This window comes from Notolabrus celidotus, chromosome 19 (genome assembly GCF_009762535.1).
Source record: "Notolabrus celidotus isolate fNotCel1 chromosome 19, fNotCel1.pri, whole genome shotgun sequence".
In the NCBI taxonomy this organism is placed as follows: Eukaryota; Metazoa; Chordata; class Actinopteri; order Labriformes; family Labridae; genus Notolabrus; species Notolabrus celidotus.
In genome coordinates this window covers 28241043-28266867 of record NC_048290.1, presented here as the reverse complement: position 1 = coordinate 28266867, position 25825 = coordinate 28241043, and the positions used below count along the sequence as shown (strand labels likewise).

At 41.1% G+C, this 25825-nt stretch overlaps 1 protein-coding gene across 2 annotated transcripts in view; it reads right to left on the bottom strand.

The window, feature by feature from the left end:
- The window catches only part of LOC117831373 (matrix metalloproteinase-17-like), a 94129-nt gene that overhangs the window by 16516 nt on the left and 51788 nt on the right, over positions 1-25825 (bottom strand). For both annotated transcript variants that reach the window (XM_034710040.1, XM_034710041.1), the window contains exons 5-9: positions 12575-12751; positions 11920-12022; positions 4351-4433; positions 3566-3718; positions 3176-3433 (exon numbers count right to left, since the gene is read on the bottom strand). In XM_034710040.1, the coding sequence (XP_034565931.1) occupies positions 3176-3433; positions 3566-3718; positions 4351-4433; positions 11920-12022; positions 12575-12751 (774 nt within the window). The remainder of the gene's footprint in view (positions 1-3175; positions 3434-3565; positions 3719-4350; positions 4434-11919; positions 12023-12574; positions 12752-25825) is intronic.

Here is a 25825-nt window from a genome sequence, read left to right as displayed (position 1 = left end):
AGGCATAGTGCTATCAGAAGATGGATCTGTACAGGTTAATGCAGAAGGGGAACTATCTATAAGACCTCCTTTATCAGATTATCAATGCATCTTAGTCTTTTTTATAAATGTGTGCTGCAGGTTCACCGACTCACAGCGGCAGCTTGAGTTAATAAAGTGAGACCAGCTCGTGGATTCATAACACCCAACATGGTTCTCCGATGTTTGCAGTGTAAAGGTCAAGATTGTTGTTGGCAAGCCGAGATGCCCGTCTTACAAGCACTTTCTGGTACACTGACTCTGTGTCTTAAATGAAAAAAGTTTTTGTGTCTGGAAACTTGAGCATCTTGGATCCCCTGAAGGCGAACTTGCAGCAGTAGAGTTTCCACAACCACAGTTGCCTCTTCATGGGTCAACGATCATTTCTTATTGGGTTTGTACACATCTTACTTTCCAAGAGGCTCTGCGTCTTGATGGCCTTTTGAGGGGACATATGTGAGCGTGTGTGTGGGTGTGGTGTTAGATTATATTGTTCACTCGCATTATAAAATCACTTCACTGCTTTTGTTGATAGTTAAGAGTCATAAAAATGATCATTAGGCTCAATAAAAGCCTCCATAGTGACTCTGCAGCTAATTTTATTGATTCAATTCATGCACAGAACAAAGCTAGTTGTTTGTAGTTGTTTTCTACCATGCTGCAAGCCACTTCTGCAAAACTCCACAACAAGAGTTTGCCTAGTGTATCTTTTTACATAAAATTTGACCCTAAAATTGTTTCCAGACCTTTCACATCTTCACATTTCAAAGTCTTCCACTGAAAATGTCTGTTTGTGGCTTTTGATTGTGTTTGAATTTAGGTTGTCTTGTAGCCACCTGCCTTGCATTAAGATTTATGTTTGCCAGCTTTTTTATTTTAATTTATAAAGTACCTTTTAAAATCATGTTTACAAAGTGCTTTACAGAGTGCAAGACATAGCAAGTGAAAACACAAAAGCACATTACAAAGGTAAAGGGAGCTAAAATGAGTGAAGTAAAGACAAAATAAAAGCCATGCAGAAATTAAAAAGTCAGTGATGAGTTAAGAAGTAAAAGCACATTTAAAAAAGTGTGTTTTTAAAAGAGATTTAAAAGAGGACAAAGATGTGGCTTGCCTGATCTCCTCCGGCAGGTCATTCCAGAGTGACGGGGCCCTGACTGCAAAGACCTGGTCACCTCTGGTTTTTAACTTCACCCTTGGAAGTTCCAAGAAGGACCTGCCGGAGGATCTCAGGCAGCAGTAGAGGGATACATTTTAAGGCATTCACTTAGGTACCCAGGGGCCAGTCCATTTATTGCTTTAAAAGTGAGTGTTAAAAATCAATTCTAAAACCCACAGGCAACCAGTGAAGGGAGGCTAAGACTGGTGTGTCTGAGGAGTCTGGCAGCAGCGTTTTGGACTAACTGGAGTTTTGAGAGGTTGTGTTTGCTTAGGCAGGTGTAGAGTGAGTTACAATAATCTAATCAGGAAGTGATGAATGCATGGATGACATTTTCTTAGCTTTCTACAAAGAACTATCTTTAGTGTAGAGTGCAATTTTTTTCTTGAATCTTAGTTAACAAACGTATAAAGAGAAGAAAAGACAATCACTGCTTGATGCACATGTGACAAACATATACCATCTTATTCAAAAAGCACATGCAAAGGGTTAAATCTGTGTTTTAATAATTACTTATTACTGCCTATTTATTTCAATTCAATAGTTTAGCTGTAATATTTATTCATTATATATCATTTTATTTGCACTTGAACTGCTTTGCACCTGCCATGTGAGAAACGCAATTTCGTTCAGCTGTGTACAAGCTATCCTCATGAATGACAATAAAGTTTGAGTTGAGTTGAGTTGATTTGAAATGCACTCCAAACTGTGATGCAAGCAGCATCTTTATGCTCCAGTGCTGTTTCTGCATTTTCAAATGATCCATTATCCATTCATTTGGGGCAAAATCTGCCCTTTTCTATGCAAATGAGCCTCAATGAACATATTTTCAACCTGCACAAACACCATCCCAAATAACCACGTGCAGATGGTGTGAAACTTTTACTGTCTGTGGAAAGTTTGTGGTAACTGCGCTGCAGTATTTACAAAGGTTGTCAGGGTCAAACTTTCCAGTGACCAGTACAACAACTCGATCTCTGGAGTTATAACGAGGGGTAAATCTGCCAGGCAGTGGCTGTCTGAGGCTAAACTCTGGCACATAAGGGCACACTATTCTAAATGTGTGGAGATGGCCTGGAGCTGTTATGTATTTACTTTTTTAAAGCAGCTCTTGCTAACTTTCTGCAAGGACATTTTTCATAGATGAATTTGTAACGCCTGTCAACCTGATAAAAAGTGTCCCCTCCACATACAGCACATCATCTGTATGTGGACGGATGAGAGTACAGCTCTGCGCAGTAGAGAGTGGAGATGTTGACAGCTCATCTCCAAAGTTGGACGTGAAACAAGAGCAAATTGCAGAGTCAAACAAACAAAAACACCGCCTCCTTCCACCACATCACACCCATCCTGCAACAGCTCCACTGGCTCCCCATCACACACCGGATCAACTACAAAATACTTCTCCTCACCTTCAAATCCATACACAACCTCGCCCCTCCATATCTCTCTGACCTCCTCCATACTGCCACATCCGTCCGCACCCTCAGATCCTCCTCCTCCATCCACCTCACTGTCCCCCCCTGCTCGCCTTGTTACCATGGGGAGCAGAGCCTTCAGCCGCTCTGCTCCCCAGCTCTGGAACTCTCTCCCACCTGACCTCCGCAACACTGACTCACTCCCACATTTTAAATCCAAACTCAAAACCCATCTGTTTAAACTGGCTTATTCCATCTGACCACAACTCCTCTGTCCATTCACTTCGAACTTTTTAAATTGTGTTTTATTTACTGTTTGTTATTTAAACTCTGTTTGGTTTTAATGTTGTAAGGTGACCTTGAGTGCCAAGAAAGGCGCCTATAAATAAAATGCATTATTATTATTATTAAAACTTCATGGGTGTGTATTATGAATATCATTAGTGTAATTTTCTTTGTGAATTGGATCTTGAGATGGAGCAGATAGTTGGGGCCATGGTGCACGATTCTTGGTTCCATTAGTAGCTGCAATCCATTCTCAGTGAATCCCCCCAGGATCCTAATTTCTGTATTTACTCACCATCAGACCACCTCATGGCATCATCCAGGTTTGGTGGCAGCCCCTTCCACAGCGTGCTGTCTTTAGGGTAGCCAAGGTCCATTCGTCTCAGGTGGTCGTCGTAGCGCCAGTAGCTGCTGTCCTTGAAGAAGTAGGTTTTGTCGTTGTGGAGCCAAACAAAGGCCGCATCCACGCCGTCAGAGGGAAGGCCAAAGTCACTGATTGGACGAGGGTAACCCTCCTCCACGATGTTATCTTTAAATATCCAGTACTTCAGACCTGGAGGTAGAGAGGTTATGTGTAACAAGAAAAATCAAAAAACAAATCAACGTATTGTTGGTCCATTAAATATCAACAGAAAACTGAAAAATGAACACTAATAGAAACCTGAAGTGAAAAAGTGATATGTACCTTTGAAGAAGACTATTTTGTGGTCCCCTGGCCTCTCGTACACAGCATCCACACCGTCCAGGTTGGGCGGGAGGCCTCTCCAGAAGCGATGAATCTGAGCTGGACGCAGAGACACCAGGTGCCTCTCTCTGGTAAGTCGCCAAAAGTACTTCCCTATGACAGACAGGAACCAATCAGAGTGTAGACAATCTTCACAACATCCTGTAGGAGTCTATTATAAGAAATGTCAAGCTAACTTGTCTTAACTGGAAGCCCCAATCACCATGTGTTCTAAATATTATAATGCACTCTAATTGGAACTGTGTTTTGACTTTTATCCACCAGTGTAAAAGGATGCTCAGAAATAAGTTAGTGAGGTTCATGCAAAGAGTTGGAAAATAACAAATTATCAAGGGTGAGAATCTTCCAGAACACTCAATACCCATCATGTACTGCTATGTTTTAATACCCGTTGTTTTCACCAGCCACAATGATTAATAAGCAAAAAGACCCCGCTCAGCAGATAGGAAGTATGCAGCAGTGTGGGCCCAATGGGACCACTTTGTTCAAACCACAGAATATGTGACGGTGTGTGAGGCTGTGATATAAGCCCTGGGAGCCACACATGACCTGGCTCTCTATTGATCACTGAAGCCACCACTCGCCCAGTCCCTGTCTCTTGCTCTTTTCCTTTATCTACTCTCCATTCGCCATTCTCTCTCTCTCTTCTGTCTCACTGTCACTCTCCATCTATCCGTCTGTCCATCTGTCTCTCTTGTTTACTTTCTCCTTTTAGGCTTGAATACCTTTGAAAAAGAAGGCCTCCCCTCTTATTTGGGCCACTGCATCAAAGTGACTGGTGCATCTGTCGGGGGCATCTCGCGCCAGTCTGAGAGAAGGAAGATGGAAGATGCAAGACAGGAAATTTAAAGTTAGAATTAAAAGGAAGTTTTCTGTAAAACACCAAAGAAAGTCAAATTAATATTCTGGACAACAAGCGTTTGTGGGTATCAACATAAAACATGAAACACCCTCACTTTAAGCTTACACACAAAAAGACCTTAAGCAGTTGAATCCATTTGCATACACACAAAAAACAACTTTGTAATAATTGTGCCCACCCACTGCGCGTGTTAATGTGTGCACATATGTGCGTGAGTTTCTTTCAATTAAACAGGCTAAACATTAGGTGAAATGCTATCCCGCTGACACGATGAGGTCCCCCAGTGCATTTCTCCCCAGGGCTAAGTGATTTAAAGCACTGACGTGGTCTGCCTGCCAATGATGCAGCCATTAGCACCACAGATCTGCCACTGTGAGTGGGAGGCCGCCGCCCTCGTTTGTATCAACAAAGATCTCCATTCAGAGATCTATCAACACGACATCTCGGCCTAGCGGTCAGCATTTGTGACCCGTGTCGAGATTAATCCAGCTTTTCCACGCATCACGACCAGATGGAGGCGGTGAAAAATGACTAATGAGGGCGGTGAGAGGGCGATACTTGTTGGAAACAGGAGGTTTTAAATGCCAGTTTAGTTAAGAACTCTGAAAAGTCTTTGTTAGTGTGGGTGTGTGCACAGAGGTCAGCAAGCTCTCCTTTCTTGATCCTGTTAATTCAAAACACGGTCAGAGTACATTTGATTCATTTCCAAGACTGTTTCTGATTTATTTCAGGTTTGTTCCCTTGTCTGTAGTAATATACAAATGTGTTGTTATTCTCTGCATCTAGTTCCAAATTCCACTACACTGGGGAAAGATGGATTACTCCTTTTTGCCCTTCTAGTTGATGAGCGTCATAACAGTAATCAGACATATGCCAGACGCAGTCCCAGAAATATAAAGATAATACTAATAAGTTATTTCCTGGTGGGGAGGAGAGATACTGTAGTGCAGCAGCCTGGATCCTGCTGTAGGGCATTGTGTGAAACAACAGATAAAAGACTCCTGAATCCAGGTCATCACCCAGAACTTGCTTAGAGTTCATGTGCTGTGTGGTCTGAATGACACGCTGCACTGCAGAGAATATAGGGGGTCTGTTTGTCTTCCCAAGTCTCCTATATTTTTCAAATTCAAATTTGCTTTATTGGCATGAACAAAGATACAACACATTATATATATTCACAACACACTACACTCATCACATATACATTAATCACACACCATATTCATTACATATTATATTCAACACATACAGTGGGGCAAAAAAGTATTCAGTCAGTCACTGATTTTGCAAGTTCTCCCACTTAGAAAGATGAGAGAGGTCTGTAATTTTCATCAGAGGTACACTTCAACTATGAGAGACAAAATGAGAAAAAAAATCCATGAAATCACATTGTAGGATTTTTAAAGAATTTATTTGTAAATCATGGTGGAAAATAAGTATTTGGTCAATAACAAACAAGCAAGATTTCTGTCTCTCACAGACCTGTAACTTCTTCTTTAAGAAGCTCTTCTGTCCTCCACTTGTTACCTGTATTAATGGCTCCTGTTTGAACTGGTTATCTGTATAAAAGACACCTGTCCACAGCCTCAAACAGTCAGACTCCAAACTCAACCATGGCCAAGACCAAAGACCTGTCCAAGGACACCAGGAAGAAAATTGTGGACCTGCACCAGGCTGGGAAGAGTGAATCTACAATAGGCAAGCAGGTTGGTGTGAATAAATCAACTGTGGGAGCAATTGTAAGAAAATGGAAGACATACAAGATCATTGATAATCTCCCTCCATCTGGGGCCCCACGCAAGATCTCATCCCGTGGGGTCAAAATGATCATGAGAACGGTGAGCAAAAATCCCAGAACTACACGGAGGGACCTGATGAATGACCTGCAGAGAGCTGGGACCAAAGTAACAAAGGCTACCATCAGTAACACACTACGCCGAGAGGGACTCAAATCCTGCAGCGCCAGGCGTGTCCCCCTGCTTAAGCCAGTACATGTCCAGGCCCGTCTGAAGTTTGCCAGAGAGCATATGGATGATCCAGAAGAGGATTGGGAGAATATCATGTGGTCAGATGAAACCCAAAATAGAACTTTTTGGTAAAAACTCAACTCGTCGTGTTTGGAGGAAGAAGAATGCTGAGTTGCATCCCAAGAACACCATACCTACTGTGAAGCATGGGGGTGGAAACCTCATGCTTTGGGGCTGTTTTTCTGCAAAGGGGAAAGGACGACTGATCCGTGTTAAGGGAAGAATGAACGGGGCCGTGTATCGTGAGATTTTAAACCAAAACCTCCTTCCATCAGTGAGAGCATTGAAGATGGAACGTGGCTGGGTCTTCCAGCATGACAATGATCCCAAACACACCGCTCGGGCAACGAAGGAGTGGCTCCGTAAAAAGCATTTCAAGGTCCTGGAGTGGCCTAGCCAGTCTCCAGACCTCAACCCCATAGAAAATTTGTGGAGGGAGTTGAAAGTCCGTGTTGCCCAGCAACAGCCCCAAAACATCACTGCTCTAGAGGAGATCTGCATGGAGGAATGGGCCAAAATACCAGCTACAGTGTGTGCAAACCTGGTGAAGACTTACAGGAAACGTTTGACCTCTGTCATTGCCAACAAAGGTTATGTTACAAAGTATTGAGTTGAACTTTTGATATTGAACAAATACTTATTTTCCACCATCATTTACAAATAAATTCTTTAAAAATCCTACAATGTGATTTCCTGGATTTTTTTTCTCATTTTGTCTCTCATAGTTGAAGTGTACCTCTGATGACAATTACAGACCTCTCTCATCTTTCTAAGTGGGAGAACTTGCAAAATCAGTGGCTGACTAAATACTTCTTTGCCCCACTGTACATATCAACCATATATTACATATTCTATACGCATTAATGAATGATTACCCATACAGCATATTTCAATGTCCTCACCCGATGTGGCACACTCACAGAACCCCCACCCAAAATCAAACACCATGGGATGGTGCGTCCCAGGCTGTGACAGGCATATATGTATATATATATATATATATATTAGATATATCAACAGTGAGATGTCTCTATGACTTCTGCACATATAGTAATAAACCTTTAACCCTTAGTATGATGATTCCAATGATTTCAAATGGACCATAAATATGCTCATCTTGAATTTGATGCTACATCCAAACATTTGGGACAGGGTCATTTTTTTACCACCGAAATGCATTACCTCTTCTTTTGACATCACTCTTTAAAGATTTGGGAACAGAGGAGACCAGTCTCTGGCCTTTTGAAAGTGAAATGTTCCATTTTTGTCTGTTATAGAATTGCAGCTGCTCTGTTGTATTTTTCATTTCATGGTGCACCAAAGGTTTCCAATAGGTTAGAAGACAGCAGGGATGCCAGTTTAGCTCAAGAACTCTTCTACAGAGCCATGCTGTTGTAATACGTGCAAAATGTAGTTTTTTCTTCTTGCTGTATTATGCTTGGTACAGTTTTAACCTGCATTTCAGAATGCAGAAACCAAAGGTGTTCATAGACAAAGATGTTTGGAAGTGATTTTGAGCCCATGCAGTGGTTTCCACTATAGAGTCATGTCTCTTTTTATGGTAGTGCAGCCTGAAGGACCAAAGATCACAGCCACTCAGTGTCAGTTATCTGCCCTGTTCCTTTTGTACAGAAATATCTCCAAATTCTCAGACTCTTTTAATGATTTAATGTACCATAGTTGATTAAATCCCTTAATTATTTGCAGTTTTAAACTCAGGAACTTTATTCTGAAATTGCTGAACTATGTCCTCACCCAGTTTCTCAAAGAGTGGTGAACCACTTCCTATTTTTGGTTCTCTGGGACCCTGTCTATGTGGAATGCTCATTCATGTCACCAACCTGTTCCAAATGAATTTAATTAGTTTGGAGATGTTCTTCCAAGTGTTTTTTTTTGTTTACTTTTACTAACATGTTGCTGGCATCAACTTTGAATGAGTATATATTTTTCATAAAACAAATTCATTTTTCAACATTAGATATGTTGTCTTTGCACTATTTTCATTTTTAAAAAAATAGGCTTTAAATGATTTGAAAACCATCAAACACTTTACCCAGAATCCCAACTCTTATGAAATTGGGGTTGTACCTCATTCCAACCAAATTACCAACAAATGCCAGATAATTATGAGTCTGTGGCAGGAGAATAAAACCAATTTAATGTGGTGTTTTTCTATTCATTTCCAGCAGTCTATTTCCATTTCAGTGCGCACACTCATGATGAGCGCACTGCAGAGGTGAAGAGCCATTGACCTGAGTGTGTGGAAATGCTTTAGCTTATCATTTGAGATCTCCCAGAGCAGTGATTCCCAGCTGGGTGCTTGTACCAAAGGAGAGTTCTTCAGATCAGAGGATACGTGAAAAGACTTTAGAGTTGCTCCATTAATTTGATAACATAATAACATAACAATCATGATCTAATTATAAAATACAGCTGTAACATGGACACTTAACTACAACTTATGAGTGATGGTTTTAAATAGAGCGATAAAAGCAGAAGGAAGAGAGCTGAAATGGATAAATAGTAGAAATTGTTGGCCTAAAAGTTAAGCATTCACAACTATGAGAGTAATACAAATGATGTATTAAGGGTTGAAATAGCCTCAAGTAATCATTTGAATTAGTAAGGCAAACGTAGAGAGTAGTTGAAATAGTTTGCTTAAGTTTTCTGTAAATAGTTGTAATCAAATAACCTAAATGTAATGGATACTAACAGTTGAACTGAAATAGAAAGCTTACATTTTATCAATAGAAATCTCAGTACAGACAACTGTGTCCCAAAGATAGAGCTACTGGGAGCTACAATTATATTTTGAAGGCTTAAAGCAGGGGTGTCACTCATTTCAGTTCAGCTGCCACATACAGCCCAATTTGATCTCAAGTGGGCCGAACCTGTAAAATCATAGAATAATAACCTAAACAGAAGGACAACTCCAAATTTTTCCCTTTGTTTTAGTGCAAAAAAGTACAAGTCCATTCTGAAAATGTTCACAGTACATGAACTATGTTTCTACAAAAACATCTGTTGTATTTTTCTCCATGATGAGTCTCATAGTGAGGCTGAATATGATATTCTTTAAGCCCTGAAACCTGCTGTGAACACAACAAACACACAGGTTTTCCATTCACCTGACACACAGTGTAATGTTTGCAAAAGAACAGATAGATTATAATAATGAAGACGGTAAAGTTGACTATTTTGGACCCCTCAGCTCCAGCATGAACAGTGTGCTTGCTGGTCAGTGTTGTATTCAGGGTGTAGTTCTAGTGTTAGTAGTGACGGAGTGCACCTATAACGTATGCACATGTATGGTAGGCATGCACACGATATGAGGCTCCTTTTTCGAAAAAAGGTGGATCCACCGCTCCTGCTGTTACAAGTTTACATATACGAAAACTTTAGTATTGATTGGATCTTGAAGTGCTCTAAAAAGTCTAAAAATCTCCACCATTATGCAAACTGATAATATTCTCCCGGAGCGCGGTTCAGGTGCACTCCATCAGCACTATGATTGTATGCGGCTGTGGCTCAGTGGGTAGAGTCCGTCGTCTATCCATCGGAAGGTTGGCGGTTCGATCCCAGCTCCAGCAGGCACATGCCGAAGTGTCCTTGAGCAAGACACTGAACCCCGAATTGCTCCCTCTGTTGTTCAGAGGTGTGTGAATGTGTCCGAATGAGATTAGCTAACACTGATGGTCCCTCACTACATACTGTAGCAGCCTCTACCATCAGTGAGTGAATGGGTATGAATGGGTGAATGTGACAAGTAGTGTAAAAGCGCTTTGAGTGGTCAGAAAGACTAGAAAAGCACTATATAAGTACAAGTCCATTTACCATTTACCATTTATGCGACCCCCAGAGGACAGATCTGAAATAGCAGGTCATCTTATTGAAAAATTGCAGTTAATGTCTTCTCTGTCATTTTTTCACTTTGGGAAGTCGTCCACAGGCCGGATTGGAACCGGCCATATGTTTGACACCCCTGGCTTAAAGTATAACCAGTAAATACTGATAAATGACTTCCAGGCGGGTCTTCCTTTTCCGTGTGTTGCCATTTTTTGCAGTCCAAGTAGCAACTCAAGAAGAGATACTGGAGTTAGTACTGCGAAATGAAATCTGGTGCTAGGGATTGTTAGCCACACTTGCATGCAGATATCTTGTTGAAAGCTAAATGGTCCCTAGAAGACAACACATGGGCTCAAGGATTGCGTCACAGTGGATCCTCTTCTCTTCACAACTGTTTTCCTGCATACAGCCAATGCCTCTTGAAACACTGGAAGACAATCCTAGAACCACACTACAACCAGAGACTATAGCAGTTTTTAGCATTGTGAGACAACTTAGCAACATTTATGTCTGTGAAGGTTCTCAGTCATCCAGGTCATGGTAATCCGAAGCTTCATCCATAAGGCAAGGTAATTTCTACCAGTCCAGTTGCCTTACAGATCAAGCTTCAGATTAGCGACATTTAGCACCAGTAAGACCACATTCTGAAATTGAGTGAGAGAGGTTGTTGGCACTGCAGCCCAAAAAAAATGCCACTAGTGGACATAGGTCCTAGATTGTCTCAAAAATAGTTGTTGTGGGGGGCCCCATGTACAGAGGCTACATTCCTCATCGCAGGGGTTGCAGGGGTCGCCAGTTTGATTCCTGGCCGGTCGACCATTTCCTGCATGTCTTCCCCCTCTCTCTACTCCCCACATTTCCTGTCTCTCTTCAGCTGTCCTATCAAATAAAGGCAAAAAGGCCAAAAAATATAACTTTTTAAAAAAATATATAGTTGTAGTGGTTTGCTTAAAGTACTGAATAGATAGCGTGAACATGAAGCATCTGCCACTCAACTGCCTTATATATTACTTGCAATGTTTTTTTAACTATCTAAAATAAATGATGGCTAAATCTGGAGTTAGATCGTACAAGCAAAATCTCAGCAATATGAAGTTTGACATCAATTTAGTGAACCCATTTTGAACAAGTCAGTATGCATTCATGGAGAGGTTTAGCTAGCAGGGCTTTTTGGGGGAGTCAGTGTCAAACGCAAAAAAAAGGTGAAGCCCTATCCTGGAGGCTCCACACTGCACCATTTAGTGAGTCTTTCTACTTTTGACTGTCTTTTTGTGTTCATCCAGAGGGGGCATTTATCAGCCTCTGCTCCAGCATCTTTACCAAAGCTGTGGACAGAGTACTGGCCAGAGGGCACTTGGAGAAGAATGAACCATGAGTCTGTGTGTGTGAGTGTGTGTGTGTGTGTGTGTGTGTGTGTGTGTGTGTGTGAGAGAGAGAAAAGTCAAGAAAAAGTAGAAGGTGGAGGGTATTACTGAAGAGATTATTTCATATAAAGATTATTTTTACAACTAGAGAAGTATTTTTTTTGTGAGTCATACTAAATCAGATGTTTTACTTACAGGAATGTGGATCTGTTTTCAGGGAGGTCTAGCAGGACGGGTGGCTCGGCTGTCTGAGAGGGGACGCCTGGTCGATTAGTATGGGAGACAGAATCTCTGACACCTGGGAAGGATGTGTGATATACGTCACAAAAACACACACAAAAAACAGTTAATTGTATTAAAAACATCTTGAGAGAAGATGACGTCTCATTTGATCTGTCATTTAAAAAATGCTGAGCATTCTTCAGATTTGTTGGGTGAGTTCTCCTCTATTTAACTATTATGTATTTGTTCTATTTGTTTGATAAAATACAGCAGGACATTCTTCATTTTGTCTAAATGTGCATTAAATCAGTTGAAATCACCTCCTTCTTCACAGTTCTGGTCTTCAGCAATCTTCCCTGCACTTCATTCTCATCTTCATGATCATTAGTCTCTCTCCCACACTGCGACTCTCTACATCAGGCGGTGGTGTGATAAGGTCATATGCTATAAAGAGGTCCAATTAACTCACTCCATGTTTTCATTAATCAATACGATTTCTCTACAGACCTCATCAATTGCTCTGCCTCCCTCTCTGTCCCATGTACACACACACACACACGCGCACACAAAAAACACACACATACACACACACACACAGGATGAGCAGTGGCGAGACATTCCCTCTTACCGTAAAGCTGCCAGACACGGACCTTGTCTTCATAAGGCAGGTCATACTTCAGAGGGTCTCCCACTGGACCCTGGTAGTATGGTCTCATGATGGACTCAATGGCTGAGGTGTGGACCAGACCGATGGCATGACCGAACTCATGGACTGCAACCGCAAACAGATCCATCCCATTAGAGTCTAGAGTGGACAGAGAAAGAGAGATAAAGAGAGACATGTTAATGTGTCATTATGCTGTACATAGGATGCTGTGAATGGTTTTAGCTATGTTTTAATGCAGTTAAACCCTTGTTAGAAAATACTGGGTTGAAATAACCCACTATTATTATCCGGGTGTTTTACTGATCTTCCAGTTGTGTCAGATGCTTGATTCTGATTGGTTCAAACCCCTTGACGACGGTTATTAACTTTAACCAACATGAGCAACACCAGAGGCAAACTGATCACACGTCATGTCAAATCAATCCGCGGAAAGTAGTTCCGGCACATTTAACTCCTGCTTGTTGACACCATAGACCGTGAGGTGAGGGGAAACCGTTAGCTTCTGTTAGCATCATATTGGTAAACAATGTGGCTAAAACATTAGCTTCAGTTAACATGCTGTACCATGCTATAACAGGTGTTTTCACATTGGATCCTGTCCAGCAATATTAGCAATAGCAGTGGAGCAGGTGAGAGCCACTTTATGTTACCGGTCACTAAAAAAGAAAGTTAAACCATGAGCGGTGGTGATGATAGCAGCAGGGTTCAAAGTTATGACATTAGTTTCTTTTTAAAGGTGTTTGAACCGCAGAGCTCAGGGGAAAAGGGAGAGCTGAATGAGGACAGTTTCATGTTCAATCCACCGCAACAGGCAGAGAAGAATCCATCACCATGGAACGATCACTGCAGTGGAATCACTGGGACTATTTTTTAAAAACTGTGTACATAAATCAGGGTGAGACAAGACCTTGTCGAGATTCTTTTTCCCACAGCAACCTGCTAACCATACATTATCCCTTACTTATCACACTGTTATCAAGCCAGCAGCTTGACTTGTTTTTGTATACAAGACTTGGGAATTTGTTTGAAGTTGTAAGTTGAAAAAAAGAACACTCTTGCCTACTTCTTCTGCTTTATTGCATGCTCACTTCATATTTCCCATAATTAAGACATCAGCTGTTCTCATTTCCAGGTCCCATCTATTCAACGTCGTGGCAGGAATGTTCTGTTTGTGTCAACTTTGGCGCCCCCTGCTGTCAAAGCAATACCTCTCGTCTCTTTCTCATTCTGTACATGTGTTTAAAGGGTTTTCTGATGAACAATCTCAGCCTGCTGTCTTTTAACAGTGTAATGTGTCACTCTGATAACATAGTTGCTGTGGGTTGTCTGGTTCCACACCTAACCCATGACGGTGGTTACAGGTGTTACAAATAGTCAGTCTTATTACTGATAGTCTTGCTTGCTTTTTAAGTCATAAATAGGTACCACTGTTATATCAGTCTGTTTCCTGACCAGCTAAAAACTCCTCAAAGGAACTTTAGTGGTACCGCAACACATGTTGTTAGCCTGTCATAATGTTGCTATCTTTTCATGTTTTCAATGAATTCATGCTGTCATTATGTCAGCCCCATAGACTGTATGAAATATGGACGTAGTATCCGTGACGTCACCCATCTGTTTCTGAAGAGCTGTTTTGAGACCAATCGGCGGCGGCAGCCATATTGCTTCTGTCAAGCCAGTGTGATGTATAGAGGTGGCGTTTGAGCCTCCTAGCCAACAGCTTCAGTGTTCCCGCAGGCAGCTGTGCCTCTCATTGGAAGACTAGTAATCTCAATATCTTCGAAAATAGCCGCTTTACAAAAAAATCCACCCCCCTCACAGCGGTAGGACATCGAGACATGAGTTCGAGACTGGGTTAAATACTTGATTCTGATTGGTCCAAACCTCTTGACAATGGTGTTTTATTTCTTGACAGAAAAGTGTTGCCAGGGAAAACTTGATCCCACAAGTCAAATCAAATCAATATGCAAAAAGAAGAATGATGCATTTCACCTCTGCCTGTTACCTCCATTACCATTCTACATTAGTAAACAACATGGGAGATTTTTTTTTATAGAAATATCATATTTTGTCTATTTGGAGAACACAAAAACCCACATGTTTTTGGTTAATGGCTGACCAGTCAATTGCAAAGGGAAGCAGAATAAGAGAGGAGGGACACAGTGAGGGATAGTGAGGGAGATTAAAAGACACAAGAAGCTGAATGAAATGTGAACAAATTGACAAAGACAGACACAAAGCAGGCGCAAAATGGAACATGGGATGTGCTTTGGTGGTCTTTAAGGACTGACTGAGTGAAAAGAAACAATCAAAAGACTTTGAAAGTTAGAGAGAAGGAAGCCTTAATTCGATGATGTGGTCATTTAATGCATCAGTTCAAAATGTAATTGAAGAAACCCCACTGTTTACACTTAACCTCAAATTAAAGTGTTCAGTTTAATCTTAATTTGACCTTCATGTAGGCTAAATGTTAACATGAAAGCATTTCCAACTATTTAATTTGAATAATTATTAGGTTATTTTAATATTTTGAAATCATTATTCTATGTTTGGTAGCTGGATTATAAGCAAGATAATGTATATTTCAGGGTAAATTGAGGTCCTGTCCACTTTATGTCAGGGTTCTGCTCACCCTATTTGAATTCCTATCTGCTTTTACCACCTGTTCACTATACAGTATCTCACAAAAGTGAGTACACCCCTCACATTTCTTCTAAAGATGAAGCACAAGAAAGCCTGCAAACAATCTGCTAAAGACAAGCAGACTAAGCACATGGATTACTGGAACCATGTCTTGTGGTCTAATGAGACCAAAATAAACTTATTTGGTTCAGATGGTGTCAAGCATGTGTTGGGGCAACCAGGTGAGGAGTACAAAGACAAGTGTGTGTTGCCTACAGTCAGCATGGTGGTGGGAGTGTCATGGTCTGAGTCTGAGTGCTGCCGGCACTGGGGGGCTACAGTTCATTGAGGACACCATGAATGCCAACATGTACTGTGACATACTGAAGCAGAGCATGATCCCCTCCCTTCAAAACCTGGGCCACAGGGCAGTACTCCAACATGATAATGACCCCAAACACACCTCCAAGATGGCCCCTGCCTTGCTAAAGGAGCTGAGGGTGAAGGTGATGGAGTGGCCAAGCATGTCTCCAGACCTAAACCCTATTGAGCATCTGTGGGGCATCCTCAGAATGAAGGTGGAGGAGCTCACGGTCTCTAACATCCAGCTCCCTGATGTCGTCATAGAGGAGTGGAAAAGGATTCCAGTGGCAACCTGTGAAGCTCTGGTGAACTCCATGCACAAGAGGGTTAAGGCAGTGCTGGAAAATAATGGTGGCCACACAAAATATTGACACTTTGGGCCCAATTTGGACATTTCCACTTAGGGGTGTACTCACTTTTGTTGCTGGTGGTTTAGACATTAATGGCTGTGTGTTGAGTTATTTTGAGGGGACAGTAAATTTACGCTGTTAAACAAGCTGTACACTGACTACTTTACATTGTATCAAAGTGTCATTTCTTCAGTGTTGTCCCATGAAAAGATAGAATTAAATATGTGCAGAAATGTGAGGGGTGTACTCATTTTTGTGAGATACTGTACATTACTCCTTAAATTTGCAATCTGTGGTTTTATTATTCTATAGTATGATAAGCATAAGACGTGCAATGAACAAGCTCATTTAAGTTTGTGCATACAAACTGTAGCTCTGTGTTTATCTGCAGTCCAGGATAGCCTGAACATCATCTGATGGCATCAAAATGGTATCAAAGGACACTATATACTACATATCTAAGCCCTCATTGGATTAGTAAAATATACTCATATTCAGTGAGAGAGCATTGTTTGTGTCATACATAGTGCAATAAATTCAGACTTTTGAGATGTCTTTCTTACAAATGTTTATATTAAAATAGAAATGACAGTGCGATTTATTTTATTTGAGTGAGGTGCCTTGTGACCCAGTCCACCAAGACTTAGCTTCATAATCCTATCAGCCTCAGACACCACCACCAGCCAACAACTCCACCACCAGTGCCTGGTGTCCTCAAGGGGAATATAATATGCTGCTGCTCAGGACAGACCTTTCAATCCCAACATTGCCCCGTAGAGTTAAAGTGCCAAACACTTTCTGACAATAATTTATTATCACATCATCTCTGTAAGATAAATATTTCTTTACTTCATTTACTTGTCCCTCCTGATTGCATTGGGATTAAACAGGAAAACACACACCCTTCAATTTTGAAAATTGCCTTTTGCCTCTCTCATTTACGTGAGCAGTCAGTTCAATCAAAACAGCCGCTCCAGGATGCTGCACACGCAGCACATTTTTCTGTCCCATGATTTTAGCTATCCAGCCTTGTAGTAAATTACTTTACAAGGAAATTGCATACTCAAAATCTTAAGACAGCTCTTTCCTTCCTCTTAATGTTGCAAAAAATTAATCATCATTTTGGGGTTGTATGAGGAGACACATAAGTGTAATCAGTAATTTGAGTCTCTACCGCATAGATCTCAGCTCCAGCTTTGTCAGAGATCAACTCCTGCATAAAGTTTGTGACTCTTGTAGAGCCAACACAAGCCCTGTTTGCCTGTTTATCCCTTTTAGGAGTGAACTCTATAGGTTGCAAGTTAAGAGGCGTGACAGGCAGCTCTGGTGGCTGTGAGTGCTGTTAGGCATGTGCAGTAGTGAGATAACTATGGTAATACTGCCTGAGCCTCCGGGCTGCCAATCAAAATCTGAGTGCGGAAAGACACCTAAACAGGCTGCAGGCTATTAAAGCACATGTCCCTCGATGTTCAACTATAAAAGAAAAAGGGCAAAGCCTCCAAAAAGTCATTGTCTGGCTCTGCTAAGCAAGACAAAAACATGGGTTTAGAGATTCAGATTTGCAAAAATGTGAGTGCTAGTGTGTGGAGCCAAGCTAGCTTAGAGCTCCTTGGTGGCTTGGATGAAGTCTGCCTTCTGTTAACCTCATGTTGGCCTCGGCACGGGAACATCTCAGCACTGTGCTCTGACAAAAGACAAAAGGACAATTGGAGATGTGCACTTGTGCTTACAGCACCTGGGATTTTCAGATGCCCACTGCCAAGTCTAATCTACAGGAGCACACGGTGCAGAGAGGAAAGGTGGATAAAAGGAGGGATAAAGGGGGAGAGAGCAGGGATTCAGAACAAAGTAGGTACCATGTCATGGTATTTACAGTCCATCTGAGGTTGACAGAGAAAAACCTTAATGCCTGCGGACAGAGTCGAAGCTGAGAGATTTGGGTGCACGAACGAGAGTCATCGAGTCTGACACCCGTGGCAGAAAGACAGAGAGAAGGAGAGAAAGTCCGAGACATAAAGAGAGGTTTCGAACAAAGAAACAGAGGAGGGATACTACAGCATAACAAACACATTTATCTGTTGTAATGGTGTCATAATACATCCAAAAATCTCATTACTTACACAATAAATACAATATATTAAGGAGTACCTCTACCTTGAAGATAGCATGATGTATCCAGAATGCTACAATTGAGCCTGCAGCAATGAATGAATAGTTTAATATGAATCGGTAGCATAGGTAGGTGGAACAAAACTAGCCTCAGGCAATCTTTTTCTTTGATGTGAATCCTTGTAGTAGTGTGACCTTGCATTACCTCGTACCTTGATGACTCAGAATCGATACTTCTATCAGAATGTTTGAGGCCCTGAGTGGCCTTTGCTCTGTTTCAGGCAGACAAACTAAGTTAAAAAGGCCGGGGTGAAACAGCTCATCCTCTTCATCATGAGCATGTTGGGGGAATTTGCAGATGAGGATACAGCAGCACCTCCCCTACCGTTGAAGTCAGATTATTTTCCTGAAGTGAATGTGCCATAACTTTCTAGACTATTAGGTATTCAGTGAATAAATTCAACTTCATATCAGGTTCAGTTTGGACCCAAATACTTATTCCCTTCAACTCAAACAGGAAGCTTGTCAGGATTTTAAAAATTTAGAGGGGGAATAGACTTGAACCCAGGAAATACACCAAAAGTTACCCAAGGGGGAAAATGGATCCCTGCACTTTGAAATACTTAAACACTTTCCTTAACTATAGGCAGGCTTCAAAAAGAAAAAGTTTTAAGAAATTAAAGTCTAAAAGTTATGGTTCCTTAAATCCATAATACTGGCCAAACTACTGTATGTATTAGACAGGACATTATGCAGGTGTAGCTTAAAAATGTGAATATTTTAAAACAAGTCCTTTATTTCATTACATGTAAAGTGAACTGTTTAAAGCATGTTTTGTTTTCATTGAAATGATTGTGACTTACAGCTAATCAAAAAACTGAAATCCAGTACCTCAATTTATTGGAATATTTCCTGAGATCAATTCAGAAAGGATTTGCAATAAAGGAATGTCCTACTGTTGCAAAGTTCATTTATTCACTTCAATTCAATCCTTGGTTGGGGCTCATTTATTATGAATTACTGTATCAATGCTGTGTGGCATGGAAACGATCAGCCTGTGGCAATGCTGAAGTTTTTATTGAAGCTCAGGTAGCCTGATAGTGGCCTTCAGCTCATCTGTATTTTGAGGTTGGGTGCAATGAGTGTGGAATATATTAAATGCTCCTTTAGCTACCTAACTGATAGACAATATTGGACTTTTTCATAATATTCAATTTGTTTGAGCTGCACCTGTGTTGTAAAAAATACATTTATCAGTGCCCTCTAGTGGACAAAGAAGAACACATCTAACAATTGCATCAGATTTAGGCAACACAGTACTGTCATTTGTTGATATTATCTACTAGTTTATATTGGTTGATAATCTGCCAGTAATATCCATAATGACAGTAGGTTATTAGCCATAGCTTTCCCTTTGCTTACAGTCTGTATGTGTCCCCCTCTCTGTGACGTCTCCTGCCCCAGGCAAACTGTTATACAAAGAGTTATTGTGTCATGCCAGAATTAATGGAGAGGAATGGAAGTATGCATCATTTCCTTTTGTGAATATTTAGAATGTTAAATTAAGCATGCTGGCAGCATGTTGAAAAACGATCCTTTAAGCCATTTAACTGACAGGATGGCGGCAATACAAAACAGGAGACGTGGGGGATGTCACATCAGTGGTTCACATTAAAGTAATACATTTTCAGCGTGCAACAATGAGCGGCAATCAACATTCAGTTGCATCTGGCTCTGGCACTGCTAAACGCTAAGAAGAAGAGGGATTCAATATGTTGAACTCAAGCCAACCCTTGAAATGACAACAAGGTAGAGTTTACAATTCAGCAATATTTGCTTTTCATCAAATGTTACTATAACCTTGAAGACTTGTAGAAGAATTTAATGCATTTATTTGACTTTTTCTAGTATTTTGAATTCTGTCAGATTTCAGCGTAGAGATTTTTTTGTTCCCTGTCTATGATTGGGCATGTCTGGGCATGTGACTGCCTCCTGTGGATCAGTGGAGTTCGTTATCATTTATCACATCACATGCATACTTCCTCAAATAAACGTTATTGATTCATTAGATCTGGTTAATTCAGGTATCTTTGTGCATATTTACCACTGATAAATTGGGTTAAGTCTTATAGAGACAGCTGTATCATATTTGACAAGCCTGCGTTACATTAATATCTTTCTTTTGCACCATCCCTTTGTTAGAGAGTTGTACATGCCTTTATTACGGCTAGGCTTGATTACTGTAATTCTTTGTATGTCGGCTTAGACATGGCGTCTATTCAGCGCCTGCAGCTTGTACAGAATGCGGCAGCTCGCCTCCTGACTGGCAGGAAAAAGAGGGAGCACATCACACCTGTGCTGCGTGCTCTCCACTGGCTCCCAGTCCGTCACAGGATTGATTTTAAAGTTGCACTTTTAACATACAAGGCCCTAAATGGATTGGCACCATCCTACTTGGCTGATCTTCTCCATGCTCACAACCCAACCCGAGCACTGAGGTCAACAAACCAGCTGCTCCTGGATGTGCCTAAAAGTCGCCTTAAAACCCGGGGAGACCGAGCCTTTGCAGCAGCGGCCCCCAAGCTCTGGAATGGCTTGCCACTCCAATTAAGATCGGCCCCAACTGTTGAATGTTTTAAATCTTTGTTGAAGACCCATCTCTTCTCTTTGGCCTTCTACTCGTGAAGAGGACATTAATATCCTGTTATGTTGTTGTTTATTGTTGTCTTCATGTAATTTTTACTTTTTACCTTGTAAAGCACTTTGGCCAACACTGGTTGTTTTTAAATGTGCTATATCAATAAAGTTGACTTGACTTGACTTGACTTAGGGCTACTTTGAAGAACTCTTGGTTTGTGTTGATTTTGGCGCCTCCTGTGGCCAAAGATGTACATCTTATTGCTCTGCTGCTCTTTTTGAGTAAATGCCGAATTAGTAGTTTTCGACAACAAATCTCACCATGCTTTCTTTTAACAGTCAAATATGTATCTTGTTTTGAAATTTCACAGTTGAAAATGTGAGGAAATGCTGTTTCAATCTGTTCTGACACCTTCCCCTTGCAGCGGTTTTCAAGCATAAAAAATGAGCGAATAGAAAATATGAACCTTCTTGCTGATGGTCTTCTTTGCTTCTGTAGGTCAGAAACTGTGCAGGGGCTATAATTGTTTCTGCTGGACCATGTGATTGTAGTGACTTTTGGACTTAAATTGCGTCCAATCTGGCAAACCTGCAGGCTTGGAGAACACAGTGTGTACTCTCTGCAAGCCAACTGGGCACAATACAAGTATACTAGCGAGAGGATCCACTCCTGATGATGACAATGATGCTTCAGACCATTCAGAGGACAAATGGACATGAAAAATGTTTTTCACTGGCTGGCTGTTCCTTTCTATCTAAGCATGTACCATGTACAGGGAGTTATCTTATTCATAGCCTCTGTGAGTAGAAGAAGAAAGTCAAAAATGTTCTCAGAAAGAGAGAAGGAGGGAACTAAATATTTCTAAAGCCCAAGAATTAACTAGGCCTCTCTGTATCTGTTTTCAAAGAAATATAGAGCCATGAATCTGGCTTTGGAATGCAACATTTAAAAAATTACCAGAAGTTACTTGAATATTAACCATCTTAAGAACCATCTAATCATTTTTCAAGGACCATCTAACTGAACGTGCCAAGTTTTTTTTTCTAATTCTCTTTTTTTTCAATTAGTCTATCTTTAGTAACTCACATTCTTATACTCGGTCCTGGGGTACCCCTGTTGTTGAGTGTTACCATATCTTCTGTAAGTGTTGATGTTAATGTTGTTAATTGCATGCAAACAGCAGATTATTAGGGCCCAAACACTGAAAGCAGTGAAGGACCCTGTTGAAATTGGTCTGTTGGCTCTTTTTTATTCATCCCAAATTAATTGCATTTTTGAGGGCTTGAACATCCCTGAAAACTCATGAAAATTTGCATCTGAATCTGCATCAAGCTTGGAAAAAGAATTTGTGTGTGATACGGTCCCAAAAATGTGTGGCAAAAAAGTTCACTGTGTTGTGAACCATGTAACAGGAAGTAGTTTACTATTTGAACTACTTGCACGGTTACCAAACTTGGCAGAAATTAGCCAGAGAGAGAAATGACACGTTTCATATGGAATTTGTGGGTGTAGCTTAAATAGCTCAAAGCCCCCTAATATGATAACATGCAGCACCCTTAATCTAGAAATATGAAATTTGGTAGGCATATGTTTAATGTCTTGACCTACAGGAAAGCCTATTGTACCTGTATTGTAAACCCAACTTTAAATGGACCATTTTGAATTTATGGGAACAAAACAGTGGATTCTTAGCCATTTCCAGGGGTCATACTTGAATGAAATCTTCCTAGGGCTTTCTTCAAATATATACATTAAAAAAATTGCCTGTGTTAAGAGAAGGCCTAAGGATGAAATGTTATAAAAAAAATGGCACAAAACTCACAAGGTGTGGCCATGACAGCTCACCAAATTTGATGCCCCCTCTGAACACATCCTGTCATTCCTCCACCAACTGAATAAGCAGCAGCAAGCCTTGTCTGATATGTTCTAGTTGTTTAATAAAGTTTACACTTTGTGCTCACTTATGGCCCCTTTCCACTAAACAGTTCCAGCCCTACTTGACTCGACTCGGCTGTACTCGACATGACTCTACTCAGTTTGGGTACCTTCTCCACCAGCCCGAGTACCGTCTTTCGGTGGGCGGGGTCAGCATAACACAGCTGCGCGAAACTGTATTCACGTCATTTTGAACGCTACACAAACACAACAATCACAAACAATGGAGGACATGGAGGCGATGGTGTACTTGCTGCTCGGTCTGTGGCTTTTTTGTTGCAGGCCGAGCGAGAGAGGAAAGTAAAAGAAGAGCAAAAGAGTACTGATGGTGTTTTTTAAAAATGGTGGGTTTGATTCCTGTTGTCGGGCGTCGCGCTCATGACCCTTCGGTGATGACATTCTCTGACCAATCAGTGGCCAGCAGTCCGTCGATGTCACCTTTTAGTATCGGCTCAGCTCGCTTGGAACCAGAGCAGAGCAGGTACGAAAAACTGGTGTCTTACAAGAGGTACCGCGCCCGTTGAAACGCAACACAAACCGAGTAGAGTCGAGTCAAGTCAAGTAGAGTAATAATAAATAATAATAATACATTTTATTTATAACGCACTTTTCATTTCCAGAAATCTCAAAGTGCTACAGGCACACAGTAAAAACAAACTTTTAAAAGCAGTACTTAAAATCAGTTAAAAGCCTCTTTAAAGAGGAAGGTCTTTAAATGTTTTTTAAAAGCATCCACAGTCTGTGGGGTTCTGAGGTGGCTGGGCAGGGAATTCCACAGACGTGGTGCAGCAGCACAAAAGGCCCGATCTCCCATGGTCCGGAGCTTGGTTCTGGGAGGGTGGAGGAGGTTCTGATGTGGAGTGCGTGAGTTCCGGGTTGGGGTTTGCTGGGTGAGGAGTTCTTTTAGGTAGAGTGGGGCGTTTCCATAGATGCACTGATGGGTGATGAGTGCGATTTTGAGAGTAGGGCTAAGACGGGCCGGTGGAAAAGGGCCATTTGTTCAATTTTGGGGATTTAATCATATCTTTAACTGTTCTTTTATGGGTGGGCATTTTCGCCTTTAATGGACAGGACAGCTGAAGAGAGACAGGAAATGTGGGGAGCAGAGAGTGGGGGAGGACATGCAGTAAATGGCCGAGGCTGGAATCAAACCTGCAACCTCTGCGAAGAGGACTATAGCCTCTGTACATGGGGCTCATGCTTAAATCACTAGGCCAATGGTGACCCATCTTTAACTGTTCTTTAAGGTTCTGAAAAAATGTTAGAAATATACAGTATAACAATACCTTTTTGAAGATATAGAGTTTTTCAAAAATCACACATTTCATAGGGGTGTTACTTAATTTCTCTGGGACCCATTTTAATGACAACCAGTGACTGCAGGGGACTTACTACACTGATAATCTTTCAATATCACAACTTATATGACAAATCCAAAGAGAGTTGTGACACAACTGTGCTGTTTCACACGACTCTTCTGTGTCTGACTGTCAGTTAACATTGATTTGGTATTACTGACAAATTCGTCTTCTACTCTCTCATTTTCAGACACATGAGGAGACATATTTTGGTGACAAAGCTTTAAAAATATATATTGTGCACTACTTAGCTGGAACCAATCTAAAAAAATCAAGAATAATGGTGGAGAATTTCACAGTTGAGCAACATTTTCCTCTAAGTTACTGAACAAAGGGAACATAAAGCTTTAAATCAGTTGTCCTGAAAATGACTGGAATACAAATGTTGGTCCAGTCATATTTAGCGTGTTATGATTTGTAATCGTGTTAATCTAATTTTGAATCTCTAACTTTACTGTTTCTGTGTATGAGTTGCCTTTTTATAAAATCTGTTTTTATGCATGGGGCTTCTTGTGCTTGAGTTGTTGGGGGTGTCAGTCACACCCTGAAGTGGACATTGATTGGCTGTCATTGTGTTTGGGCTTGTTTATCATAAGCTGATAGGCTCCCATTGTAGTTGGGAGGGCAAGGCGAGGAGCGGAGAGGAGACGTGAAAATGGAGGAGCATGTGAGAGTTGTAGGTCCAATGAATGGGAAATTTACATGCTAAAAACGCCCCGACAGCACCATTGCCTTCTTTGTAAGAAGAAGTTTGCTTACCACAGAAGCAGCTCAAGTTTAGCCTACCACATCAACTCAAAGCACCTAGTCGCGAGTGCAGCCACAGCTGACGTTAGCAGCGAAGACGTTAGCAATATAACAGAGCAGAGCCCAGCATCAGTGTTGATGGCTGTCCCCTGCAGTGGTGGTATGCTCACTCAGGAGCCTATGAAAAGCTGTCAGCCCTAGCATGCAAGTACCTGGCCTTCCCGGGCAAACCTCTGTACCTTGTGAGAGACTGTTTAGCCTCGCAGGCCACATAGTGTAAAATAAGAGGGCAGCCTTGCTCCCAGAAATTGTGACCAAGCTGGTCTGTCACAGCGACTGGCTGAAGAAGAAATACCTCAAGTTCAAGGCTTTTATCAGCAATTTTTAGGTGAGATTAAAAAAGAGATGAATTAGATCAATTAATTACAGATCATAATTAATCAATCTCTCAATTTTTTAAATCTCTTGACAGCACCGGTTTGAATAAGCAATTGCTTTTTTGCTTCAATAAATCAAACTAGTACTCTACATTTCCTCCAAGTGGCATAAAAACCCCCAAAACATTCATTGCACTTAAGAAACAGGTAACAGAACTTAGAGAGAGTTGCTGCTGACTGCAGCGGGAAACTTCAACCAAATGCACATCCAGTGCTGTGAAATGACCAAAATGTCAGACTGAAATATCAGAATACCACACTGCTCTGGAGATACACAGTTAATTGGGTAGCTATTATCCTTTCAAGTGCATTAGAGAGTAAGAGAAGATTTGAAATTGTACAATTAACAAGGACCTCGGCCAAGAGATAGGTCCCGATTGCTCCCAGCATTTGAACAGAGAATCCCAAAGCTAGAATATAGGAAAGATAACAAGGGCAGTATCTTGTTTTGATGGTGCACACTAATGTTGTCCCTGGTATACTATCTTTATTCAAAATCAAATAAAGCCCAATTCTGTTCTAAAAGCATGTGAAACAGGCAGTAGTATAACACCTGAGGTGGGTTTATTGATATTGATTGGGCAATAACATAAAAAGGGCTTTACTGCATTTATAGAGTGGTGAGATGCCTGGTCTACAAGTGTAAAAAAACA